The sequence below is a fragment of the Anser brachyrhynchus genome (assembly GCF_964034855.1).
Source record: "Anser brachyrhynchus genome assembly, chromosome: 25".
Lineage (NCBI taxonomy): Eukaryota > Metazoa > Chordata > Aves > Anseriformes > Anatidae > Anser > Anser brachyrhynchus.
In genome coordinates this window covers 326,648-345,121 of record NC_137718.1, presented here as the reverse complement: position 1 = coordinate 345,121, position 18,474 = coordinate 326,648, and the positions used below count along the sequence as shown (strand labels likewise).

General features: G+C 42.8%; 1 protein-coding gene across 3 annotated transcripts in view; it reads left to right on the top strand.

The window, feature by feature from the left end:
- Positions 1-18,080, top strand: part of KMT2A (lysine methyltransferase 2A) — a 50,691-nt gene extending 32,611 nt beyond the window's left edge. For all 3 annotated transcript variants that reach the window (XM_080567811.1, XM_080567812.1, XM_080567810.1), the window contains exons 26-36: positions 784-969; positions 1,638-5,943; positions 7,306-7,386; positions 8,402-8,466; positions 9,086-9,256; positions 9,870-9,944; positions 10,264-10,438; positions 10,842-10,949; positions 11,456-11,539; positions 11,918-12,047; positions 13,045-18,080. In XM_080567811.1, coding sequence (XP_080423937.1) covers positions 784-969; positions 1,638-5,943; positions 7,306-7,386; positions 8,402-8,466; positions 9,086-9,256; positions 9,870-9,944; positions 10,264-10,438; positions 10,842-10,949; positions 11,456-11,539; positions 11,918-12,047; positions 13,045-13,320 — 5,657 coding nt within the window. In that variant the 3' untranslated portion in view covers positions 13,321-18,080. The remainder of the gene's footprint in view (positions 1-783; positions 970-1,637; positions 5,944-7,305; positions 7,387-8,401; positions 8,467-9,085; positions 9,257-9,869; positions 9,945-10,263; positions 10,439-10,841; positions 10,950-11,455; positions 11,540-11,917; positions 12,048-13,044) is intronic.
- The last annotated feature ends 394 nt before the right edge of the window (positions 18,081-18,474 follow it).

Below are 18,474 nucleotides of genomic sequence, written 5' to 3'. Positions count from 1 at the left end.
TGAAACTACTGTAATAGTGCTTTCTAGTCTACGGATCTGAGATTTTTCTAATGGTCTAAAACTATAAATCTTAACTCCAGTGTCAGCGTTGGTATGTAACTTGTGGATTGTTGGATACCATGTTAAATAGTAGTGTTGTGCTGCTTCCGTGTTTCCAAACTGCTTTTTCCATACATGTGTGAGTTTAAAAAACAAAACAAGAACAAAAACAATAAACGTAAAAACCATATCCTTTTCAGTTTGCAGAAAAGGAAGGTTTGGAAGCTGTTTAAAATTTTTAACAGCAGTCATCACTGCCAATGTAGAAGTTCATTTAAATGTAACAGTTTAATGTGTAAGCTGAGGGAAATCAATAGCAGAGTCTGAATAGCAGAGGCACAAATCTGAAAAGAGAAAAGGAAGCAAGGTAAGTTAAGAAGTGGGAGAGAACAAGAGAGGGGTGGTTTAGCGGTGGAAGACTTGCCTATTGTTATTAATGTCATGAGTGTTCTCAGAACTTTAAATGTGTTGTCATTGTCCCAAGGCAAACTACTCTTAAAAATGAAGCTGTCAGAAAGTGTGTCATAATTCCTACGCTAAGCCTATTTCTTGCTGTATGTATTGAATATGTTCTTGGGAAAAGAAAATAGACATCCAATTACAAGGAAGCAGTAATCTTTGAGTTTGTATTTATTTAACAAATACCCTGATTCCTCACGTGAAACCTGATAGTAATATATCAGGTCATAGATTTTAGAATTCAGTAGTGACTTATATTGTTGTTTCTCTTTCATGCAACAACAGAAACTCTATCCAAAGACAGCAGAAATGCACCTGAGATCGTAAACCCACCATCACCAGATCGTCCCATGCATTCTCAGACCTCTAGTTCCTGTTACTATCCATTGGTCTCAAAGGGCCTTAGGATCAGGACACCAAGTTATCACTCCACACAGAGGTCTCCTGGCTCTAGGCCTTTACCCTCTGCAGGTACTTCAAGTGCTGTTGGCTTTGATTTATGTTTTGGTTTTGTTTGTTTTGGATTATTTTTTTGGGTTGGTTGGGTCATGTCTTTTTTTTTTTGGCTTTATTCAGAATGGGATGTTTAGTTTCCTGTTCCTGAAGAAAATGGAAAATGGCAATAGGTTTGAGGGAAGGACGTTTCTGAAAAATACATTGTAGAGATGGCCTGTCAAGAAATGGATGATTGGAGCAAAAATTTCTGTGGGATGAGGAAAGCAATGTTTGGGCAATGACGTAGCAGTAATATGTAAGAACGGTAATAAAAGTTAGGGGCTTAATAATCTCAGATGATATTTTTCCAGAGAGAATTGTAAATCCAATATTTTAGGTCACATATCTATATGAGTAGCATTTTGTTTAAAAAAGTAATTTTGAAAATTTGCATCTAAAGGTGAGGTACTGAACCCTGAGATACAGACTTGTGAGCCTTATGTGATGAATACTGATTGACAGTATCACATTTTTAGTGTGTATCTCAAGTGTCATTATTATGTTTATGCTACGTGGTTGAAGGCTTTTCATGTTACTGTTTTTTTTTTTTTTTAATTTCTTGTGTTTGTTATGAAAGAATGGGGTATGTATTGATTGTGAAGGATTCAGATCACTTAACAGTCTTCCTTGCTTTATTTTCTCAGGGAGTCCTACACCAGTGACCCATGAAATAGTTACAGTAGGAGATCCTTTACTGTCCTCTGGACTTAAGAGCATTGGTTCTAGGAGACATAGCACTTCTTCTTTATCACAGCAGCAATCAAAACTCCGTATGATTTCACCTACACGAGCTGGGAATACTTATTCCAGGCACAGTGTATCTTCAGTTTCCAACACAGGGTCCTCTTCAGAACATGAACAGAGTGTAAAAAATACTGACCGCTTTGTGGGATCTGTGAATTCAGGTACCACAAGTGCTACAGTTCAAAGCTGCTCTACCAGTTCAAGCTCCCAGAAGACAGCAGCTACAAGTGGAAGTAAAACTTACCAGCCAGATGCATCTCAGCCTTCAGAGGGAAAACATTCTAGTAGTTCAGATCTGTTAGCCAAAAGTGCACCTTCAAAGGGAGAGAAGATGAAAACACTGACCTCAAAGGACTCAGATTACTCAGCTCATATTTTTGCCTCTGGAGGAAACTCCAAAATGTCTACTCAACCAAACAGTTCATCAGGCACAGAAACAAATGTTAAAATAGGAACTTTTCAAGAATCTTCAGGATCATTTTCCTCCAAAGAAACAATATCTTTTCCGTCTTTGCATCAGAGAGGCCCAAGAAAAGACAGAGATCAGCACTTGGAACCCGTACAGCCAGATAAAACTGCTTCCGTTGATGAGATGGATGTAAAGACATTGAAGTCTGCAGGGGTAAATAGCAGATCTCCTGCAGCAAGTGAGCAGGCAGTTTCCGCCTCTAGAGACAGGCGTCAGAAGGGGAAAAAGTTAGTGAAAGAGAGTTTTAAAGAGAAGCATTCCCTGAAATCTCTTGCAGATTCAAGTCAAGCAGTAGGCAGTGATGAAGGAAATCTGAAATCAGAATTTGGTAATCAGGGTTTGGTGACTGAACAAATTAGTCAGAGGTTATGTAATAATATTCCTGCTGAAAAAGCTGGTGAGAAGTCTCCACCCTCACAGGGGTCCTCTAAAGGCTCTGCAGTGCCAATTGAAGTGGCTTCTAAGGAATCACAGGCACCTAGAAAACGCACTGTTAAAGTCACTCTGACACCTCTCAAGATGGAAAATGAAAATCAGTCTAAAGCTGCACAGCAAGAAAGTGATGCTGAACATCAGTCTGCAGGGGCAGAACTGGCCACTTCATCAGAGCCGTCATCTGAAAGCCCAGAAGATAACTCTGTAGTTCAGGAAAGTCCAAATAAAGCACCAACACAGGAATCTCAGAATAATGCATATGAAAATTTGCCCGTTCAAGATAACAACTTGATGCTTCAGGATGGAACTAAAACTCAAGAAGAAGGCTCATACAAGCGGAGGTATCCACGGAGAAGTGCACGGGCAAGATCTAATATGTTCTTTGGATTGACACCTCTGTACGGTGTGAGGTCCTATGGAGAAGAAGATATTCCGTTCTATAGTAACTCAACTGGGAAGAAGCGAGGAAAGCGGTCTGCAGAAGGACAGGTGGATGGTGCAGATGACTTGAGTACATCAGATGAAGATGACTTGTACTACTATAATTTCACTAGAACAGTGGTTTCCTCAAACACCGAGGAGAGGCTTGGGTCCCATAACTTATTCAGGGAGGAAGAGCAGTGTGATCTTCCAAAAATCTCACAGTTAGATGGTGTAGATGATGGGACTGAAAGTGATACAAGTGTCACAGCCACAACAAGAAAAGTAAATCAAGTAACAAAAAGGAGTGGAAAAGAAAATGGAACAGAAAGCTTAAAGCTGGATAGAACTGAAGAAACTGGGGAAAAAGTACAAGTCACAAAGAGCTCTGCTGTCCACAAAACTGATCCAAAGATTGATAACTGCCATTCTGTAAGCAGGGTTAAAACGCAAGGTCAGGATTCTCTGGAAGCTCAATTGAGTTCGTTGGAAACAGGTCGTAGGGCTCATGCAAGCACGCCTTCTGATAAGAACTTACTGGATACTTTTAACACAGAACTTCTGAAATCTGATTCTGACAATAACAACAGTGATGACTGTGGAAACATCCTCCCTTCAGACATCATGGACTTTGTGCTGAAGAATACACCATCTATGCAGGCATTAGGAGAAAGTCCAGAGTCGTCATCATCTGAACTTCTAACACTTGGAGAAGGTTTAGGTCTGGATAGCAATCGTGGCAAGGATATGGGTTTGTTTGAAGTATTTTCTCAACAGCTGCCAACAGCTGAGCCAGTGGATAGCAGTGTTTCTTCCTCCATATCAGCAGAGGAACAGTTTGAATTACCACTGGAACTTCCTTCTGATCTCTCTGTTCTGACTACTCGCAGCCCTACGGTGCCCAGCCAAAATCACAACAGACTTGCTGTAATTTCAGAGTCTTCACTGTCTTCTTCAGGAGAGAGGTCGATACTTGCCTTGCCCTCCACAGAATCTGGGGAAAAAAGAGTTACAGTTACAGAAAAATCTGCTTCCAGTGAGAGTGATACAACTCTTTTGAGTCCAGGAGTAGACCCAAGCCCTGAAGGACACATGACTCCTGACCACTTCATCCAAGGTCACATCGATGCAGAGCATATAGCCAGCCCGCCCTGTGGCCCAGTGGAGCAAGGACATGGCAGCAACCAAGATTTAACTCGGAACAGCGGGACTCCAGGTATCCAAGTGCCAGTGTCACCCACCGTTCCCCTGCAAAACCAGAAGTATGTTCCCAATTCCACGGACAGTCCCGGCCCCTCTCAGATTTCTAATGCTGCAGTGCAGACAACACCACCCCACCTCAAGCCAGCCACAGAAAAACTTCTCGTAGTCAATCAAAATATGCAGCCATTATACGTCCTCCAAACACTTCCCAATGGCGTTACTCAGAAGATACAGTTGACACCTTCTGTTAGTTCAGCACAGAGCGTGATGGAGACTAATGCCTCAGTACTGGGGCCTATGGGAAGTGGGCTCACGCTGACCACGGGATTAAATCCAAGCTTGCCCTCATCTCAGTCATTATTTCCTCCCACCAGCAAAGGATTGTTGCCCATGTCCCATCACCAGCATATACATCCCTTCTCCACAGCCTCTCAGACCGGCTTCCCGCCAAATATTGGCAGTCCTTCACCAGGTCTTCTTATTGGTGTGCAGCCACCCCCTGATCCTCAGCTCCTAGTATCTGAAGCTAGTCAGAGGACAGACCTTGGTGCCACTGCTTCTACGCCAACTGCTACCCTGGGCAAGAAACGGCCAATATCTCGTCTGCAGTCACGGAAGAATAAGAAGCTGGCTCCCTCTGGAACCCCTTCTGCTATAGCTCCTCCTGATATGGTCTCCAACATGACCTTAATTAATTTTGCTCCTTCCCAAATTTCCAACCACCCGCTGGATTTGGGAACCATTGCAAATTCAACATCCCATAGAACTGTACCCAATATTATCAAAAGGTCCAAGTCTGGAGTAATGTATTTTGAGCAAACCTCTTTGCTCCCACAAGGTGGGACAGCTACTGCAGTTGGCACATCTCCCAGTGTTATCGGGCCAGATGCTGGTCACCTTCCAACGGGGCCTGTGTCAGGGCTAGCGTCAAGTTCCTCAGTGCTGAATGTGGTATCCATGCAGGCCACAGCAGCCCCCACTACTGGTGGGTCAGTTCCTAGCCATGTTTTGGGCCAAAGTTCAGTAACATTAACTAGCCCTGGATTATTAGGGGACCTTGGTTCAATAAGCAACCTCTTGATCAAAGCTAGTCAGCAAAGCCTTGGTCTTCAGGAGCCGCACATGACTTTACCTCCAGGTTCTGGGATGTTTTCGCAGCTGGGAACGTCACAAACTCCATCTACAGCAGCAATGACAGCTGCATCGAGCATATGTGTTCTGCCTTCAGCACAGAATATGAGCATGACAGTTGCTCAGTCATCTACTGACCCAGAAGGCTCTTACCAGCTTCAGCATATGACGCAACTCTTAGCCAGCAAAACTGGAATTGCTTCCTCACAGCTAGACCTCGGTGCGGCTTCAGCAGCAGCTCAGTTGTCGAGCTTCCCACAGCTGGTTGATGTGCCCAGTAGTACCGGACTTGAACAAAACAAGGTTTCCTCATCTGTGATGCATGCCAGTTCAGCATCTCCTGGAGGCTCCCCATCATCTGGTCAGCAGTCTGCGAGTAGCTCTATGCTTGGTCCCACAAAAATGAAGCCAAAAATCAAGCGCATTCAGCCGTCTTTAGAGAAAGGGAATGGAAAGAAGCACAAAACTTCTCACTTGTGGACTGGTTCCTCTGAAGCACACGTTCCTGACAGAGGGGCTCTTGCTGTACCTCAAGTCTCAGCTACACGGTAAGAGAAGCGTTTGCTTTGCTCATCTGTGAAACTGTAACAATATAGGAAAGAATCTTTCTTTAGTTTCTACTGCAGATTTGCCTTTTGATAATTTTTAATGTAAAAAACTCAGCTGTCAATGGAAAGCAGATCTCTAAAGAAGTTAGTAGACCTTTTACCTCTGGAAGAGGAAGGATGAGAAACTTAAGACTTTGAGGGTTGGGGTTAGGAGGACTTCAATTTGTCATTGACAACTCTGGCAAATTAAGGAGTGTTTTAGATGTATCAGTTGAGAATATGGTACTGAAACAGGTGTTGTGTTCTATTCCTGTATGCTGTTAATGTATTTAAATGCTCTGGAAGTTTTAATAGTTTTATTAGCAGTGTTCTAAGGCACCAAAACGATGCACTGTTACACTGTTGCCCTGGTAATTTTGATTATGAAATTTAAACTGCATGCCTGTATCTGTGAGTGTAATGCCTCTCCAGTACATGCTTTATTCTTCCTGCCCCTCTTCCATCCTCCCCAGGCCATGCAGGCAAGAGGGACTGAGAGAACTGGAAGAATCTGGCTCTTGACTTTGTCAGAACAGCAGAGAGTGCATTAGTCTCTTACAGTAGAGGGTTATTTTCCAAACCTTAAATTAAAATGACATTTGAATTGACTCTTTGAAATATTGATCTGTAGAGAGAAACAGAATTGTCGGTCTATGTTTTACATACAAATCTAGATGGTTTTATGGATGTAGCACTTGGTTGTCACCTAGTGTGACTCTGCCAACAATTACGCATTTCAGCAGGGAGATTGTACCGCTTACTTTCAATTCTTTCTACATTAGAGAATAGGCCAGAATGAACGCTGGTGCTAAAAGGTGGTAGCATCCATCTTACGGTAACTGACAAATATTGCACATCACTCGTGTGATTACTTAATCATCTCAATGTCTTGTAAGAAATCTGATTCTTGAACAGATGATCCAGGGCTATTTGGACAGCTTAATCTTTTTAAATAGTTTTTTTGTGTTGCTGTTACTTGCAAATTTGTTTTAGTCTGTAGATGTTTGCTATGGCTGTCAGCATTCCACCATGCATCCCTTCACCCCTGAGCTTATTGCTTATGGTCGCTCAGAATTGTTTCTCTTGCAACCAGATTCATGCTACTCATTCCTCTGTGAGTGCAAGTCTTGAATCTCATGTAGTGCTGGAAATGTGATCTATTTTCTCTCATCACAGGAGCAGTTGTTGTCACTACCTGTGTAGTTTTGCTGAACTGCTGAATCACTTGTGACAACTCCCAGTGGATCTATTACTGTCTTCCAGTCTCCTGTATCCTGTATGTATGTCAGGTGTTTTGAATGTTCCTAACTGTTTTTTTTCCAGGACTCCTGCTGTGAAGGCAGATGTGCAGGATGCAGCAAGCATAGATCAGCCATCACAGAAACAATGTGGCCAGTCTGCAGGGTAAGCATGAAATACACCTTTCCCTCAGGCTCTGCTGGCTTAAGTTTAAATAAATTTATTTGGAGAAGGTGAGAAGTCTTTGCTAACCAAATTATCTTGGGAGCTTTTAGTCTGTAATGAGCAGCTACGTCTACTTTCATTATGAAGCCATTTTTTAAAATAAAGTTGAATATAGCTTTGGGAAGCTTATTGTTTACTCAAACAATTTTGGCTGATCATCTGTTAGCATATACCTTATTACAGAATAGGACTAATAAAAAGAACAGGTTGCAGATTGTATTAAATTAGGCTGCTACCTACAGACTAATAGGTACCACAAAAATAAATGCTAGAGAATAGAATCTTTTTGTTTGTTCATTTCCAGTTGAACTGCTGTTAGAACATATCTGCAAAATGTTCTTTTTTTTTTTTTTTCCTCTATCTAGTTCCCAGATTTTGTAGTTGACTCTTCACGGCTGGTGAGGCTACCAGATTAATAGCTACAAAAGCCCTTGATTTACAAAATAAGTACCCTAGGATTGGCTTTGCCTTGGGTAACTGCTTGCTGTCTTCCCATGATTTTCCAAGGCCACCAAAGTTAATTCTGCAGCCTGAGTACAGTATGTGCTTTACAAAGCTGAAACTGGAATTAGGGAACAAGGCCACTCATAACTAATACATTTCCAGTTATCATACAGGCTTTACTGTAATAGAGTGAATAGGGAAAGGTATGGTTTACACTGATCTCTGTAGCTCCTGTTTTGTGCAAAGTCTTCTACTGAATTGCTGTGCAGTGCAGCTTTTTTCTCCCTCTCTGAAATAACACTGCAGACAATTCTTGAGAAAAGCAAGTAGTGCTATACCAGAAATTAATTTTGAAACTTATTTTTAACAGTATGTTTGATAGTTTTATCATTAAAAATGAACAAATAAAAAAAAAAAAACAAATGTGAGCTTATTTAGCACTGATTCAGTCACTGAAAAATGGGAATGAAGTAGGTTATTAAGTAGTCTTAATTTTCACTTCCCTCTAAAGGCAAATGTCAGTCCTCACAGAACCTCAATCAACACAGACTTCAGCAAATGAGCAAGAAAATGCAGGTATGTTGCTTCTTCAAAAGCACCAAGTCCTGGGATTCTCCAAGGTTGGGAAATTATTACTTTGTCATTTAAGTTCTCTCTCTTGTTCTTGCAGAAAAAAATCTCGGATCTAATACTCTTTTTATTCATGCTTTAAAGTGAGGAAAGGTTTGATCACTTTAAATAAAATCTGTACAAATAGTTGTCTCTACTTTTAGCTTGTGGGAATTTCAGTACTTGAGATTTTACACTCTTACTACAACACTATCTAGAATTTTTTCCATCTCTTCTTCATTACTGCAAATTGGCTTTTGTGGAGCATGACTTTTGTGGAAACTTGGTTCTCCTGTAATAGCAGTTAGAAGCTGCTTATGTGATCTGTTGTTAAGCATCTTCAGTATGAACAAATTCACAAAGATGAAAATTTTGTCTCTTCACAAAGATGTGAATTTTGGTAAACATATGAGTCCTTACGTTAGTGAAAATGTAATTTGAACTTTGTAGGTTCTTCTTAGACATATTTACTGGTCAAAAGGCAAGTCAGTGAGTAAGTAATTTATTCAGTTGTGCAACAGCTGGGGGGGGAAGAAAAATCATTCTACCTAATTTCCATCTTCATAGTAGTTTCTGTCTTTTCTAGGCTCAAAAGCTATTGAGGAAGAAGAGAGCACTTTCAGCTCCCCGCTTATGTTTTGGCTTCAGCAAGAACAAAAGAGGAAAGAATGTCTTGGTGAGAAGAAACCGAAGAAAGGTTTGGTTTTTGAGATATCAAGTGATGATGGCTTTCAAATCTGTGCAGAAAGTATTGAAGGTAAGAACTGTGCTTTTCTTTTGTATTGGTTTTAACTTTCCTCGCTAAAAATAAAATTGTGACTTCTGAGAATCCGTTACTTGTTTTTATACATTTAAAAAAAAAATCTCCTGATCTACAGCCCTAGAACAATCCTAGTTCCTAGCAATGTCTGGATTCTATTAAATATATATATATATATCACTGTCCCATTTTGTTTTATCAATTGACCAACAGTGTTGAACCGTAGTTTGTCAAGAAACAGTGTAGATCAGGCAGTATGGCATCTCGACTTATCCTCCAGACCAATTGCTGAAGAAGCTTACTTCTCTTTTATGATGCAGTGAATTTTGGAGAGGATGGAAGCAATTGGATGCAAAGATCTTAATTTATGGTCCATGAATGGAATGCAAACTTCATATTATCTGATTAGCGTATTTAAATGTGAACGTTTTGTTGGAAAACAGCATACTGCACGTGCACTTAGAAATCTGCTAATAGTAGGTTGTTTCACTGGAAACCTGATAAAACATGGCAAAATAGAGACATAGCAAGGTACCTGTTTTGGCAGTCTTCAGTGCCCAGTGCTTTGGATACTCTTTCACTGCTTTGTCATCTTTTTGTGTAACTGCAGATGCTTGGAAGTCACTAACTGACAAAGTTCAAGAAGCCCGTTCAAATGCCCGCCTGAAACAGCTATCTTTTGCAGGTAATATCCAGTGCCAAGTTCATTTTTACTGTGCTTCTGAATGTGTAAGAACAAACAGGTCTTTCTGGGAGCGTCTTAGGGTTCAGTGTTCGAAGAGTTTCAGTTCAGCTGCTGACTGTTTTTATGGAGAATAATTTCCCCTAATCAAGTGATTTAAAATTCTTATGTAGAGCGAACTAGCTAATCCAGTGCTTCTGTGAAAATTGCAGGCTAGCAAAAAAGTATATTTAATGAGCTACTGTATCCTCCTGTTTCTAGTCTGCATGGTCAGGGGTTTTTTTGTTTCATTTTTGTTGTTGTGCTCTATTTCATATTCCAGGTGTGAATGGTTTGAGGATGCTGGGGATTATACATGATACTGTTGTGTTTCTGATTGAGCAACTTTATGGAGCAAAGCACTGCCACAACTACAAGTTCAGATTTCATAAACCAGAGGAGGCCAATGAGCCTCCTCTGAATCCACATGGCTCTGCCAGGGCCGAAGTCCACCTGAGGCAAGTGTGAGCTTTGTCATTGTTAAGGTTAATGGTCCATTTGCTTGTTTAATTCTATGTCAAGGCACAAGCAACAAGTCTCTAGAGCACTGTCTGCTCTCAGTTAAAAAGAAATGTTAGCAACTTTCTCATGTAACTCAATTATATTGTATCTTGTGAGTCTGCACATTTTTCTGTGCAATCCTGTTGTCAGTTGCTTTGTTTGACAAAGCTTTCCTGGCTAGTGCCTTTATTCATAGTTCTCAGAAACTATTGTGCGTTATCCTGATGCATAGAAAGCTGTGAAAGAGGACAGACAGGAGAAGGTGTAAAGCAATAAACATGTCAAGTTGTTGTGGCAACCAAATGTTTAAATTATTTTTAGTTAGTAACACAAAATTCCTTTGATCTCATTAAATTGCAGGAAATCTGCATTTGATATGTTTAATTTCTTGGCATCTAAACACCGACAGCCACCAGAATACAACCCAAACGATGAGGAAGAGGAGGAAGTACAACTGAAATCAGCCCGGTATGTAGCAGGGTTTAAAGGCCGAAAATAATGCTGTGGTGTTAAAACTAAGAGAGTAGGCTTAGTTGTGTGTTGTGATTTTTGAGGTGGTATTTAAAACTTCACAGCTACAAAGCCCTAGAAAATACAGGGGAGACTCCTACAATAGCAAGAGAACTGACAACTGAAGGTGACCAATCAGACCAGTCTTCCTTTCGATGTTTCTTTTCCCTGCTAACGTAAGACAAACGTTCTGATGAGAATTTCATGAGGAAAGGGAGAAAATTACCTGTATTGAAAGAAAGGATTGCTGATTAGCAATGAGTTTGTTTGAGTTAAGATATGAGAGTAAGAACTGCTCTACATTTAGTGTGTATGTGTGCACATGTGTATTACACTGAATTAATTTTGATTGTGTTCTCAGTGGGCTGCAGTGACAATGTTTATATCTTGGAAACTATCCTAGATAATACATGGCATGGGCTCTCAAATAAATGTCATCACTTAGTAGCATCTCTCTGTTCTAGGAGGGCAACTAGTATGGATCTGCCGATGCCCATGCGATTCCGACACTTGAAGAAGACCTCCAAGGAGGCAGTTGGTGTTTACAGGTATGGTTTTGTTCTGGTACTCTCAAATGGACATCTGGGACAGAGAAAGGTAAAAACTGAAAACCTGTGAAGTCATGGTGCAAAATTGAGGGGAAGAAGCATCTTTGTTTCTTTGTTTGTTTGTTTTTATTTGAAGAAGTAATCCTCAGCACAAACTACTTATTCCTGCTGACTCGTCTTGGTGATAGCTAAGGCATTTGCTTACGAGTGGACAGAAGAGATCTAGTGGTGTTCTCATTGGCATTACGTTGTAGAAGTGTGACATAATGCTGTGGTCCTTGTAATGAAATAACTTGTTTTCTGCAGTGTTTGCAGTCCTACATTTCCAAGTTTCACTTGTATTGTTTGAAATATTCTCTTACCCTGTTGCTTTTTTAGGTCTCCCATCCATGGCCGGGGCCTGTTCTGCAAAAGGAACATTGATGCAGGTGAGATGGTGATCGAATATTCGGGCAATGTCATTCGATCCATCCTCACTGACAAACGAGAGAAGTACTATGACAGTAAGGTGAGTTTTGAGGGCTTTTGCAGAACTTCTTAAAAAGCATAACAAGCCACTTTTCCCATTTGGTCATCCAAGGAAATATAGCAGACAGAGAACTTGGATATTAATCAGGCTTTAGGATTAAAGTTCTTTGTAACAAGAAACTTCTCATGTATGGGGGGCAGAGGGAGGAAGAACAATTGATTTTTGCAGTTCAGAGAGGTAGATAAGTTTAAACGGTTTAAGATCTGCTATGTGCCAAAGGAAGAAGTGGTGTAGGTGAGATCAGAGCTTGAGGGTTCATAGCACAGATCAGTATAAACTGGAGCTCTCAAGCAAAATTAGAAGGCTGATCAGTCATCTCTAAATTAAACCCTCCTTGTTATATAACAACCTCCCTGCTATAAATTGCAGTTGTTTCATGAAGCCTTTTTTGTCATTCTTGACAGAAGCGTTTTGTCTAAATAAAGCCAGAACAAGCATAGCCATGGAGTAGAGGAGTTGCTTAATATTTTGACTTTCCAAATGCTTTGAGTAAAGTATTTATATTAGTGACCTAAAACTGTTTTCAGTGCAAAGCGGTGATGTACATAAGATGAAAGAAATTATTGCGAAATGTGACTGGTGAGATTACTGTGTACAGAGAGGAGTTTGGGAGAACCAGGAAGTGGCTGGGAAAGTAGGACAAGTGTAGGCCATGTGAAAGTTGCTTTTGAACATCATGATTTGGGTTTACAGACTTCTTAGGACGTTCTCCGTACTTTCTGGAGCTCTAGATCATTTCTTATTTTCTCCTCTGGACTGGGAAAAATATCAGTGGGATCTTCGTGTTGCAGATCCAAAGGGTGAAGAGATGAAATAATTCAAGCATGAGCTTACGAAGACAAGTGAATAGAGGTTGCAGATATTCTTAATGACTTGACTTTCGGTTGCCACGTCGCTGTAATAATCTAAGCTGTCTGTTAGAGTAGCTATCTCTTCACTTCACTTGCCTAACTGTCTTTCTGTCCTCTGTGTGTAGGGGATTGGTTGCTACATGTTCCGCATTGATGACTCTGAAGTGGTGGATGCCACCATGCATGGGAATGCAGCCCGCTTCATCAATCACTCTTGTGAGCCCAACTGCTACTCCCGGGTCATCAACATTGATGGCCAAAAACACATTGTCATCTTCGCCATGCGCAAAATCTACCGGGGGGAAGAACTTACATATGACTACAAGTTCCCCATTGAAGACGCCAGCAACAAACTGCCCTGTAACTGCGGTGCCAAGAAGTGCAGGAAGTTTTTAAACTAGAACTTCCATGACCTGCAAGTGAGCCCTAAAGGGCCTGGGGCGAACCAAAGCTTCTAGTGAATCCCTACCCTGCCATTTGCAAGGGAGAGGGAAGGACGGAGGCAGGAATGAAGATCAGCTGGGCTCAGGGACCTAACTGGCGGCTGTGTTTCTCTGTCAGAGTCCACATCTTCATGTCTCGCATGCGCACACTTACCCTTATGAAAGACACAGGCGACTGGAGAAGATCCTCAGTGTGATTATGTTTTTGCTATTGTCTTTCCTGCCCCAACCCTCAGAATTTGTTTGTCAGAATGGGGCTAATGAGTGGGAGAGGGGAGGGTAGACAGACCCAGGTATAGGGGAGTCATCATGGATCCCGTCCTTCTGTTGTCTCTTGGCTCAAAGTGGTGAATGTGGAGTTCTTGTTTTCATTCGACTGTTGTGTCATAAGTTTTGGAAGCACAGTATGTGACTGCTCTTTTCTCCTAGAGAGAGAAACTGTGTCCCACCAACCAGCTACTCTGAGAACTTTGTACGTGTCTGTGATTCCTTGTGCTATGCATCTCCAAAACACTATTTGTGAGTTGGTTGGCATACTGTGTGGCATAGGTGGCCTGGTGCGCCGTGGGTCTGGCTTATCTGTTTTAATCTAGGAAGACTGAATGGGGGAGAGCATCATATAGCAGCCGAAAGTAAATTGAGAACGATTTGGATAGTGTTTCACTCTGAAATTCCTGCCCGAGTGCAGGGGAATTCCTGGCATTCTTTAGCAGAGAAAGGGCTTGTGCCAACTAGTCACAGAGCTGTAAATCTTTGTGAGCAAATGCTTTCTTTCAGCAGCACCCTCCCTCTGCCGTATAGGAGGGAAGCAGTGTTTTCCCATGTTCCTGTCGTCAGAGGCTGTCTTTCTCCTTTGACCTAGGGTCTGAAAGGCTCCTCTGGCTACAGTGGTGTGCCTGCTACTGTGGGGCTGGCCCAAGGGACAAACGTCTTCAGGGGAGAGGAGCAGTGGTGGAAGCGCATTCTGCTGTTGGCCGCTTGTGGCTGTAGAGCAAGAACTAGGAGGGACTTCTGAGGACGCTTCCCCGGGAGCTGCTCTGCTCAGCCTCCTGGAACAGTGTCCTAGGGTGTGATGTAGAGACAAACAAGTGACTTCTCTAGGCACATGCCTGTCGCGACCCATCTTCAGTACGTAGTTTCGTAATCTTCTATGAAAGGCACAGGAAGAGGCACCAAAATGGAGTGTAAATTCTCTGAAAATGCAAGGCCAAACACTAACCAGCCCCATGTACTCCATGCAGCACTTAGAAATGCATAGGAAATAAATAAATTAGCAATTGGCGCAGTTGAAATTGTGGTAGCTGAAGAATCAAGCTTATTTTAAGTGAATCAAAAGACACTATTGTCCTGGTTAAAGTAATGTAAATCCTCCTCCCTTTTGGGTCTGCTCCACGCCTCAAAAAAAAAAAAAAAAAAAAAAGGAAAGAAAAGAAAAAGCCCCAAGCCTAACAAATTAAGACATTGGATTTTACTCTGTTCTGTTTACAGTTTAGTATTTAAGGTTTTATAAATGTAAATATATTTTGTATATTTTTCTATGAGAAGCACTTCATAGGTAAAAGCACTTATGACGAGGCTTTTTAAACAGTGGTATTATCCTAATTTAAAAGAATCTGTTTTTAATATTGTTTTTATTTTCATAGGACGGTTATAGGAAATATCTGGCTGGACACAGTCTGATCCTTTCTCCAGAGAGAGGGGTACACTTTATTTTTATTTTTTAATCTTGTTCTGCCTTTTTGACTTCAGTAACTGTTTCTAGGAGGTTTGGCTGGACCTTAAACTTTTATTTTCTTGTCAAGATAGGGGCAGGAGGAAGAATTGCCCAGCTTAGGAGGAGTTTGACTCATGGGAACTGTATCTGAACATGGAGGCATGATTCTGCCTTGCCACACACCAGTATCCTGTGTGTATTTAAGGAAAGAGAGAGAGAGAACTGACCCTTAATAACTTCACCTCTTTTGCTTGGCATTTAGAATTAGCATTTCTGTGGGAAGTGTCATTTCCCACCCTGCTGTGTCCACTCAGATCAGCTGTCCCTAAAGGAGGGGGTTTGGATGAATGTGGGGCTGGGGCAGTGAGGGGCATTCTCCAACCCAGGTCAGCTGCACGGGCACCTCGCTGCGCCCAGGGGACAGGTCCTGCTCCGGTCACTTGACCGCCGGTCTTGTCCCTGTCCTAGAGGTCAGTCTGCCGCTCATCGCTGCTTTGTCCGGAGCAGCACCCCTGGAGAAAGACTGTACCTTTCTTCTCTAGGTAAATTCACAACTCTGGACGCAAAAACATGGTCCTGTGGAAATCTGTTGAAGCAATAGGGCCCTGGCCCTCCTCGGCTCACTGCCGTCTGGGATGGTCTGGGACATGCATCCACACATGCGCTCCTGATCCCACAGTGTCTCACTTGAAACGAGCAATTGTTCCTTGGAGCAGTTAAACCGTGAAGCACCCTTGCTTTTGTAAACTGTCCCTGTGGGTAGGTTAGTAGCTGTTTTGGGGGCTGCCAAATTGAAAGGCAACCCCAAAACTGCACGAGCAGTTTGTAGGAAATGGACCGAGCTGACCGAACTCCCCAGCACTCGCAGGCTTGCACTCCATTATCTGTGCTCTCCAGGCCCCGAGACCTCTTCCTCTGACCTGGGAATGAAATACAGCACTCACAGGGTCAGGAACTGCTGGTTTCCTTTCTTTATTGCACTGCGTGATTATTATTTGGTAATAACTGTTTAAAGAAGAGTCAAATTGAAGCTGCATTTGTTACTGAAATGATTTGATGCACTGACAGTTTGGGAACGCACATACCTTGAGAAGGCCAAAAAGCACGTCTGGGAGCAGATCTCAGCCCTGCCTCCGCAGACACAGCTGCTCTTTGTCCTTTTTCTTTCTTGGTTTTGACAGCATTGCTGGGGGACAGCTCTCACCGTGGTTAAACCCGAGAACTGTGTGCGGCTCAACCACGTTTCTCTTGCCCGCGCCGCTCCCTCTTAAAGAGGGGGCACATCGTCCCCCGCCGGCAGCTCCCTTCTCGTCTGCCAAGCGTCAGTGCAGTGCGGGGCCGGGAGGGCAGGTGCTGAGCAGGAGGGAGTCCCGGCTGGGAAATGCTGCCCAAAGCCACCCCTGTAGGGAAAGCCCGCTGGGCCAGGTGGCTAGGAAACCTGAGGGAAAGCCGCGGGAGTGCCCCCGGAGCCAAGCACCAGGAATCTCCTCCTGCAAGGACTGGTCGAGCAGACGGGCCCGGTGGGGACCTCGCTCGCTGTTCGCTTTGCTGCTATACCTGTGGCGGCTGCCTCGGCAGGTGCCGCTGTGGCCAGTGAAACTGTCTGTACCCAGAGAAGCTGAGCTGTGCTGCCAGGGGCTGGGCCAGGGCGCCCACGCTCCTGTCCCACTCACAGCCAGAGCGATCCAGCACAGGCGTTTGACTCTCTCTTTTGGGCAAATGGAAGTAAGGCAGGGAGAAGCCTTGGCAGCTAGTGCGTACGTGTTCTGTCACCTGTGAGATGCCTGCGTGCCCTTCAACCCTGTTCTGCCTGGGCTAACGGTGAGCACAGCACAGCTTCCCAGTATATGAATGTATATTTTATAAGGACTGACACAGATCACGATATCTGAAAATACTAAAAAATGGAACCTTAGGGCGTTTATTTTTATTTGTACAAACCGATTTTTTTTAAAGGAAAAGCGGGTCATTGCAAAGGGCTGGGTATCTTTTTGTTTATTGTTTTTCTTTCATTTCAAAGCAATACCAGGTTCTTCAGTGAGATGGTCTTTGTGCAGAATCATGCCATTCAAACCCATACTACTGGTCCACATCCAACACTTGCAAGTTTTTTTTATAACTATAAATACAATATATATAGGAACTAATATAGTAATGCACCGTGTAATGAAGCCTAGTTCAGTATCGGTCCATGGCTTTTAATTCTCTTAACACTATAGATAAGGATTGTGTTACAGTTGCTAACGGAGGCGGGAAGAAATCAGGCTGCACGTTTCCAGGCGGACGGCAGCCTCGTTGGTGCCAGGCAGCAAGCGTGCCTGGCTCTGAGAGCTGGAAAATGAGAGGGAGCCTGGGAACGGGCAGCTCGAGGGCTTCCCTGACCTTTATTGTTACCAGTCAGTACTTGTACAACTTGGTTTTTTCCTTTTTTCCTCTCTTTTTGGTTATGAATGTTGGGGTACCACCTGCATATAGGGAAAAATGTGCTCTGTGCTTTCCTGGTATCTTTTTAACAAGGTACAGTAGCTTTGTCTATCAACCAAGAACTATACTTGTGGTGTTTCTTTTATTGAACTTAACAGTCTCTTTAGTAAATACAGGTAGGTGAATAATTGTTTCAAAAAAGAAAAAAAAAAAACTGCAAAGGCAAGGTTATGTTCTAGAAATACACTTCTTGACAACTTATCATGTATAACAAATCTTTTTTTTTCTTGTGTTCTTCCAAGCTTCTGTTGTTTTTTTTTTTAAAAAAAAAAGAGGAAACGTGTCTAAAGTACATCAGTGTTAACTCCCTGTCACAGGGAAGAAGGAAATACTTTAATAGTTTAAAAAAAATGCTGAAAGCTCTGCAAAAGACTGAATGTAAAAATAAAAAGTGTACATAGTTGTAAAAACAAAACAAAAAACAAAAAACAAAGGAGTTTTTAAACATGTTTATTTTCTATGCACTTTTTTTTATTTAAGTGATAGTTTAATTAATAAACATGTCAAGTTTATTGCTGCAGAGGGTTGCTCTTGGTTTATTCCTGAGTCGGGAAGCTGGTTTTCCTGTTTAAATCATCGTATTTCTCATCCCACACGCACTTCGGCGCTCTGCCTGCGCGTTGCTGCACGAAGGTGCTTTGCGCTCTGCAGGAAGAGCCGCGCTGCCCCGGCTGCTTGACCAGTGCCCTTGGCCCACACCGCGGCCAGGGTCAGGAGCGGGTGCAAAATGCCGCCCGTGGCGGCGCTGAGGAGGATGGGGACGGGAGAGTGAGTGCCTCTGTGGGGCTGCAGCAGCGCTGGCAGCAGCGCCGAGCGTGGCCGGTGCTCCGGGGGCAGTGCCATGTGGCTCAGGGCTGGAGCTGCAACCCGCTGGGCCTGGCAGCGCCGCTGGTGGACGGGACGGCACCGGGTGC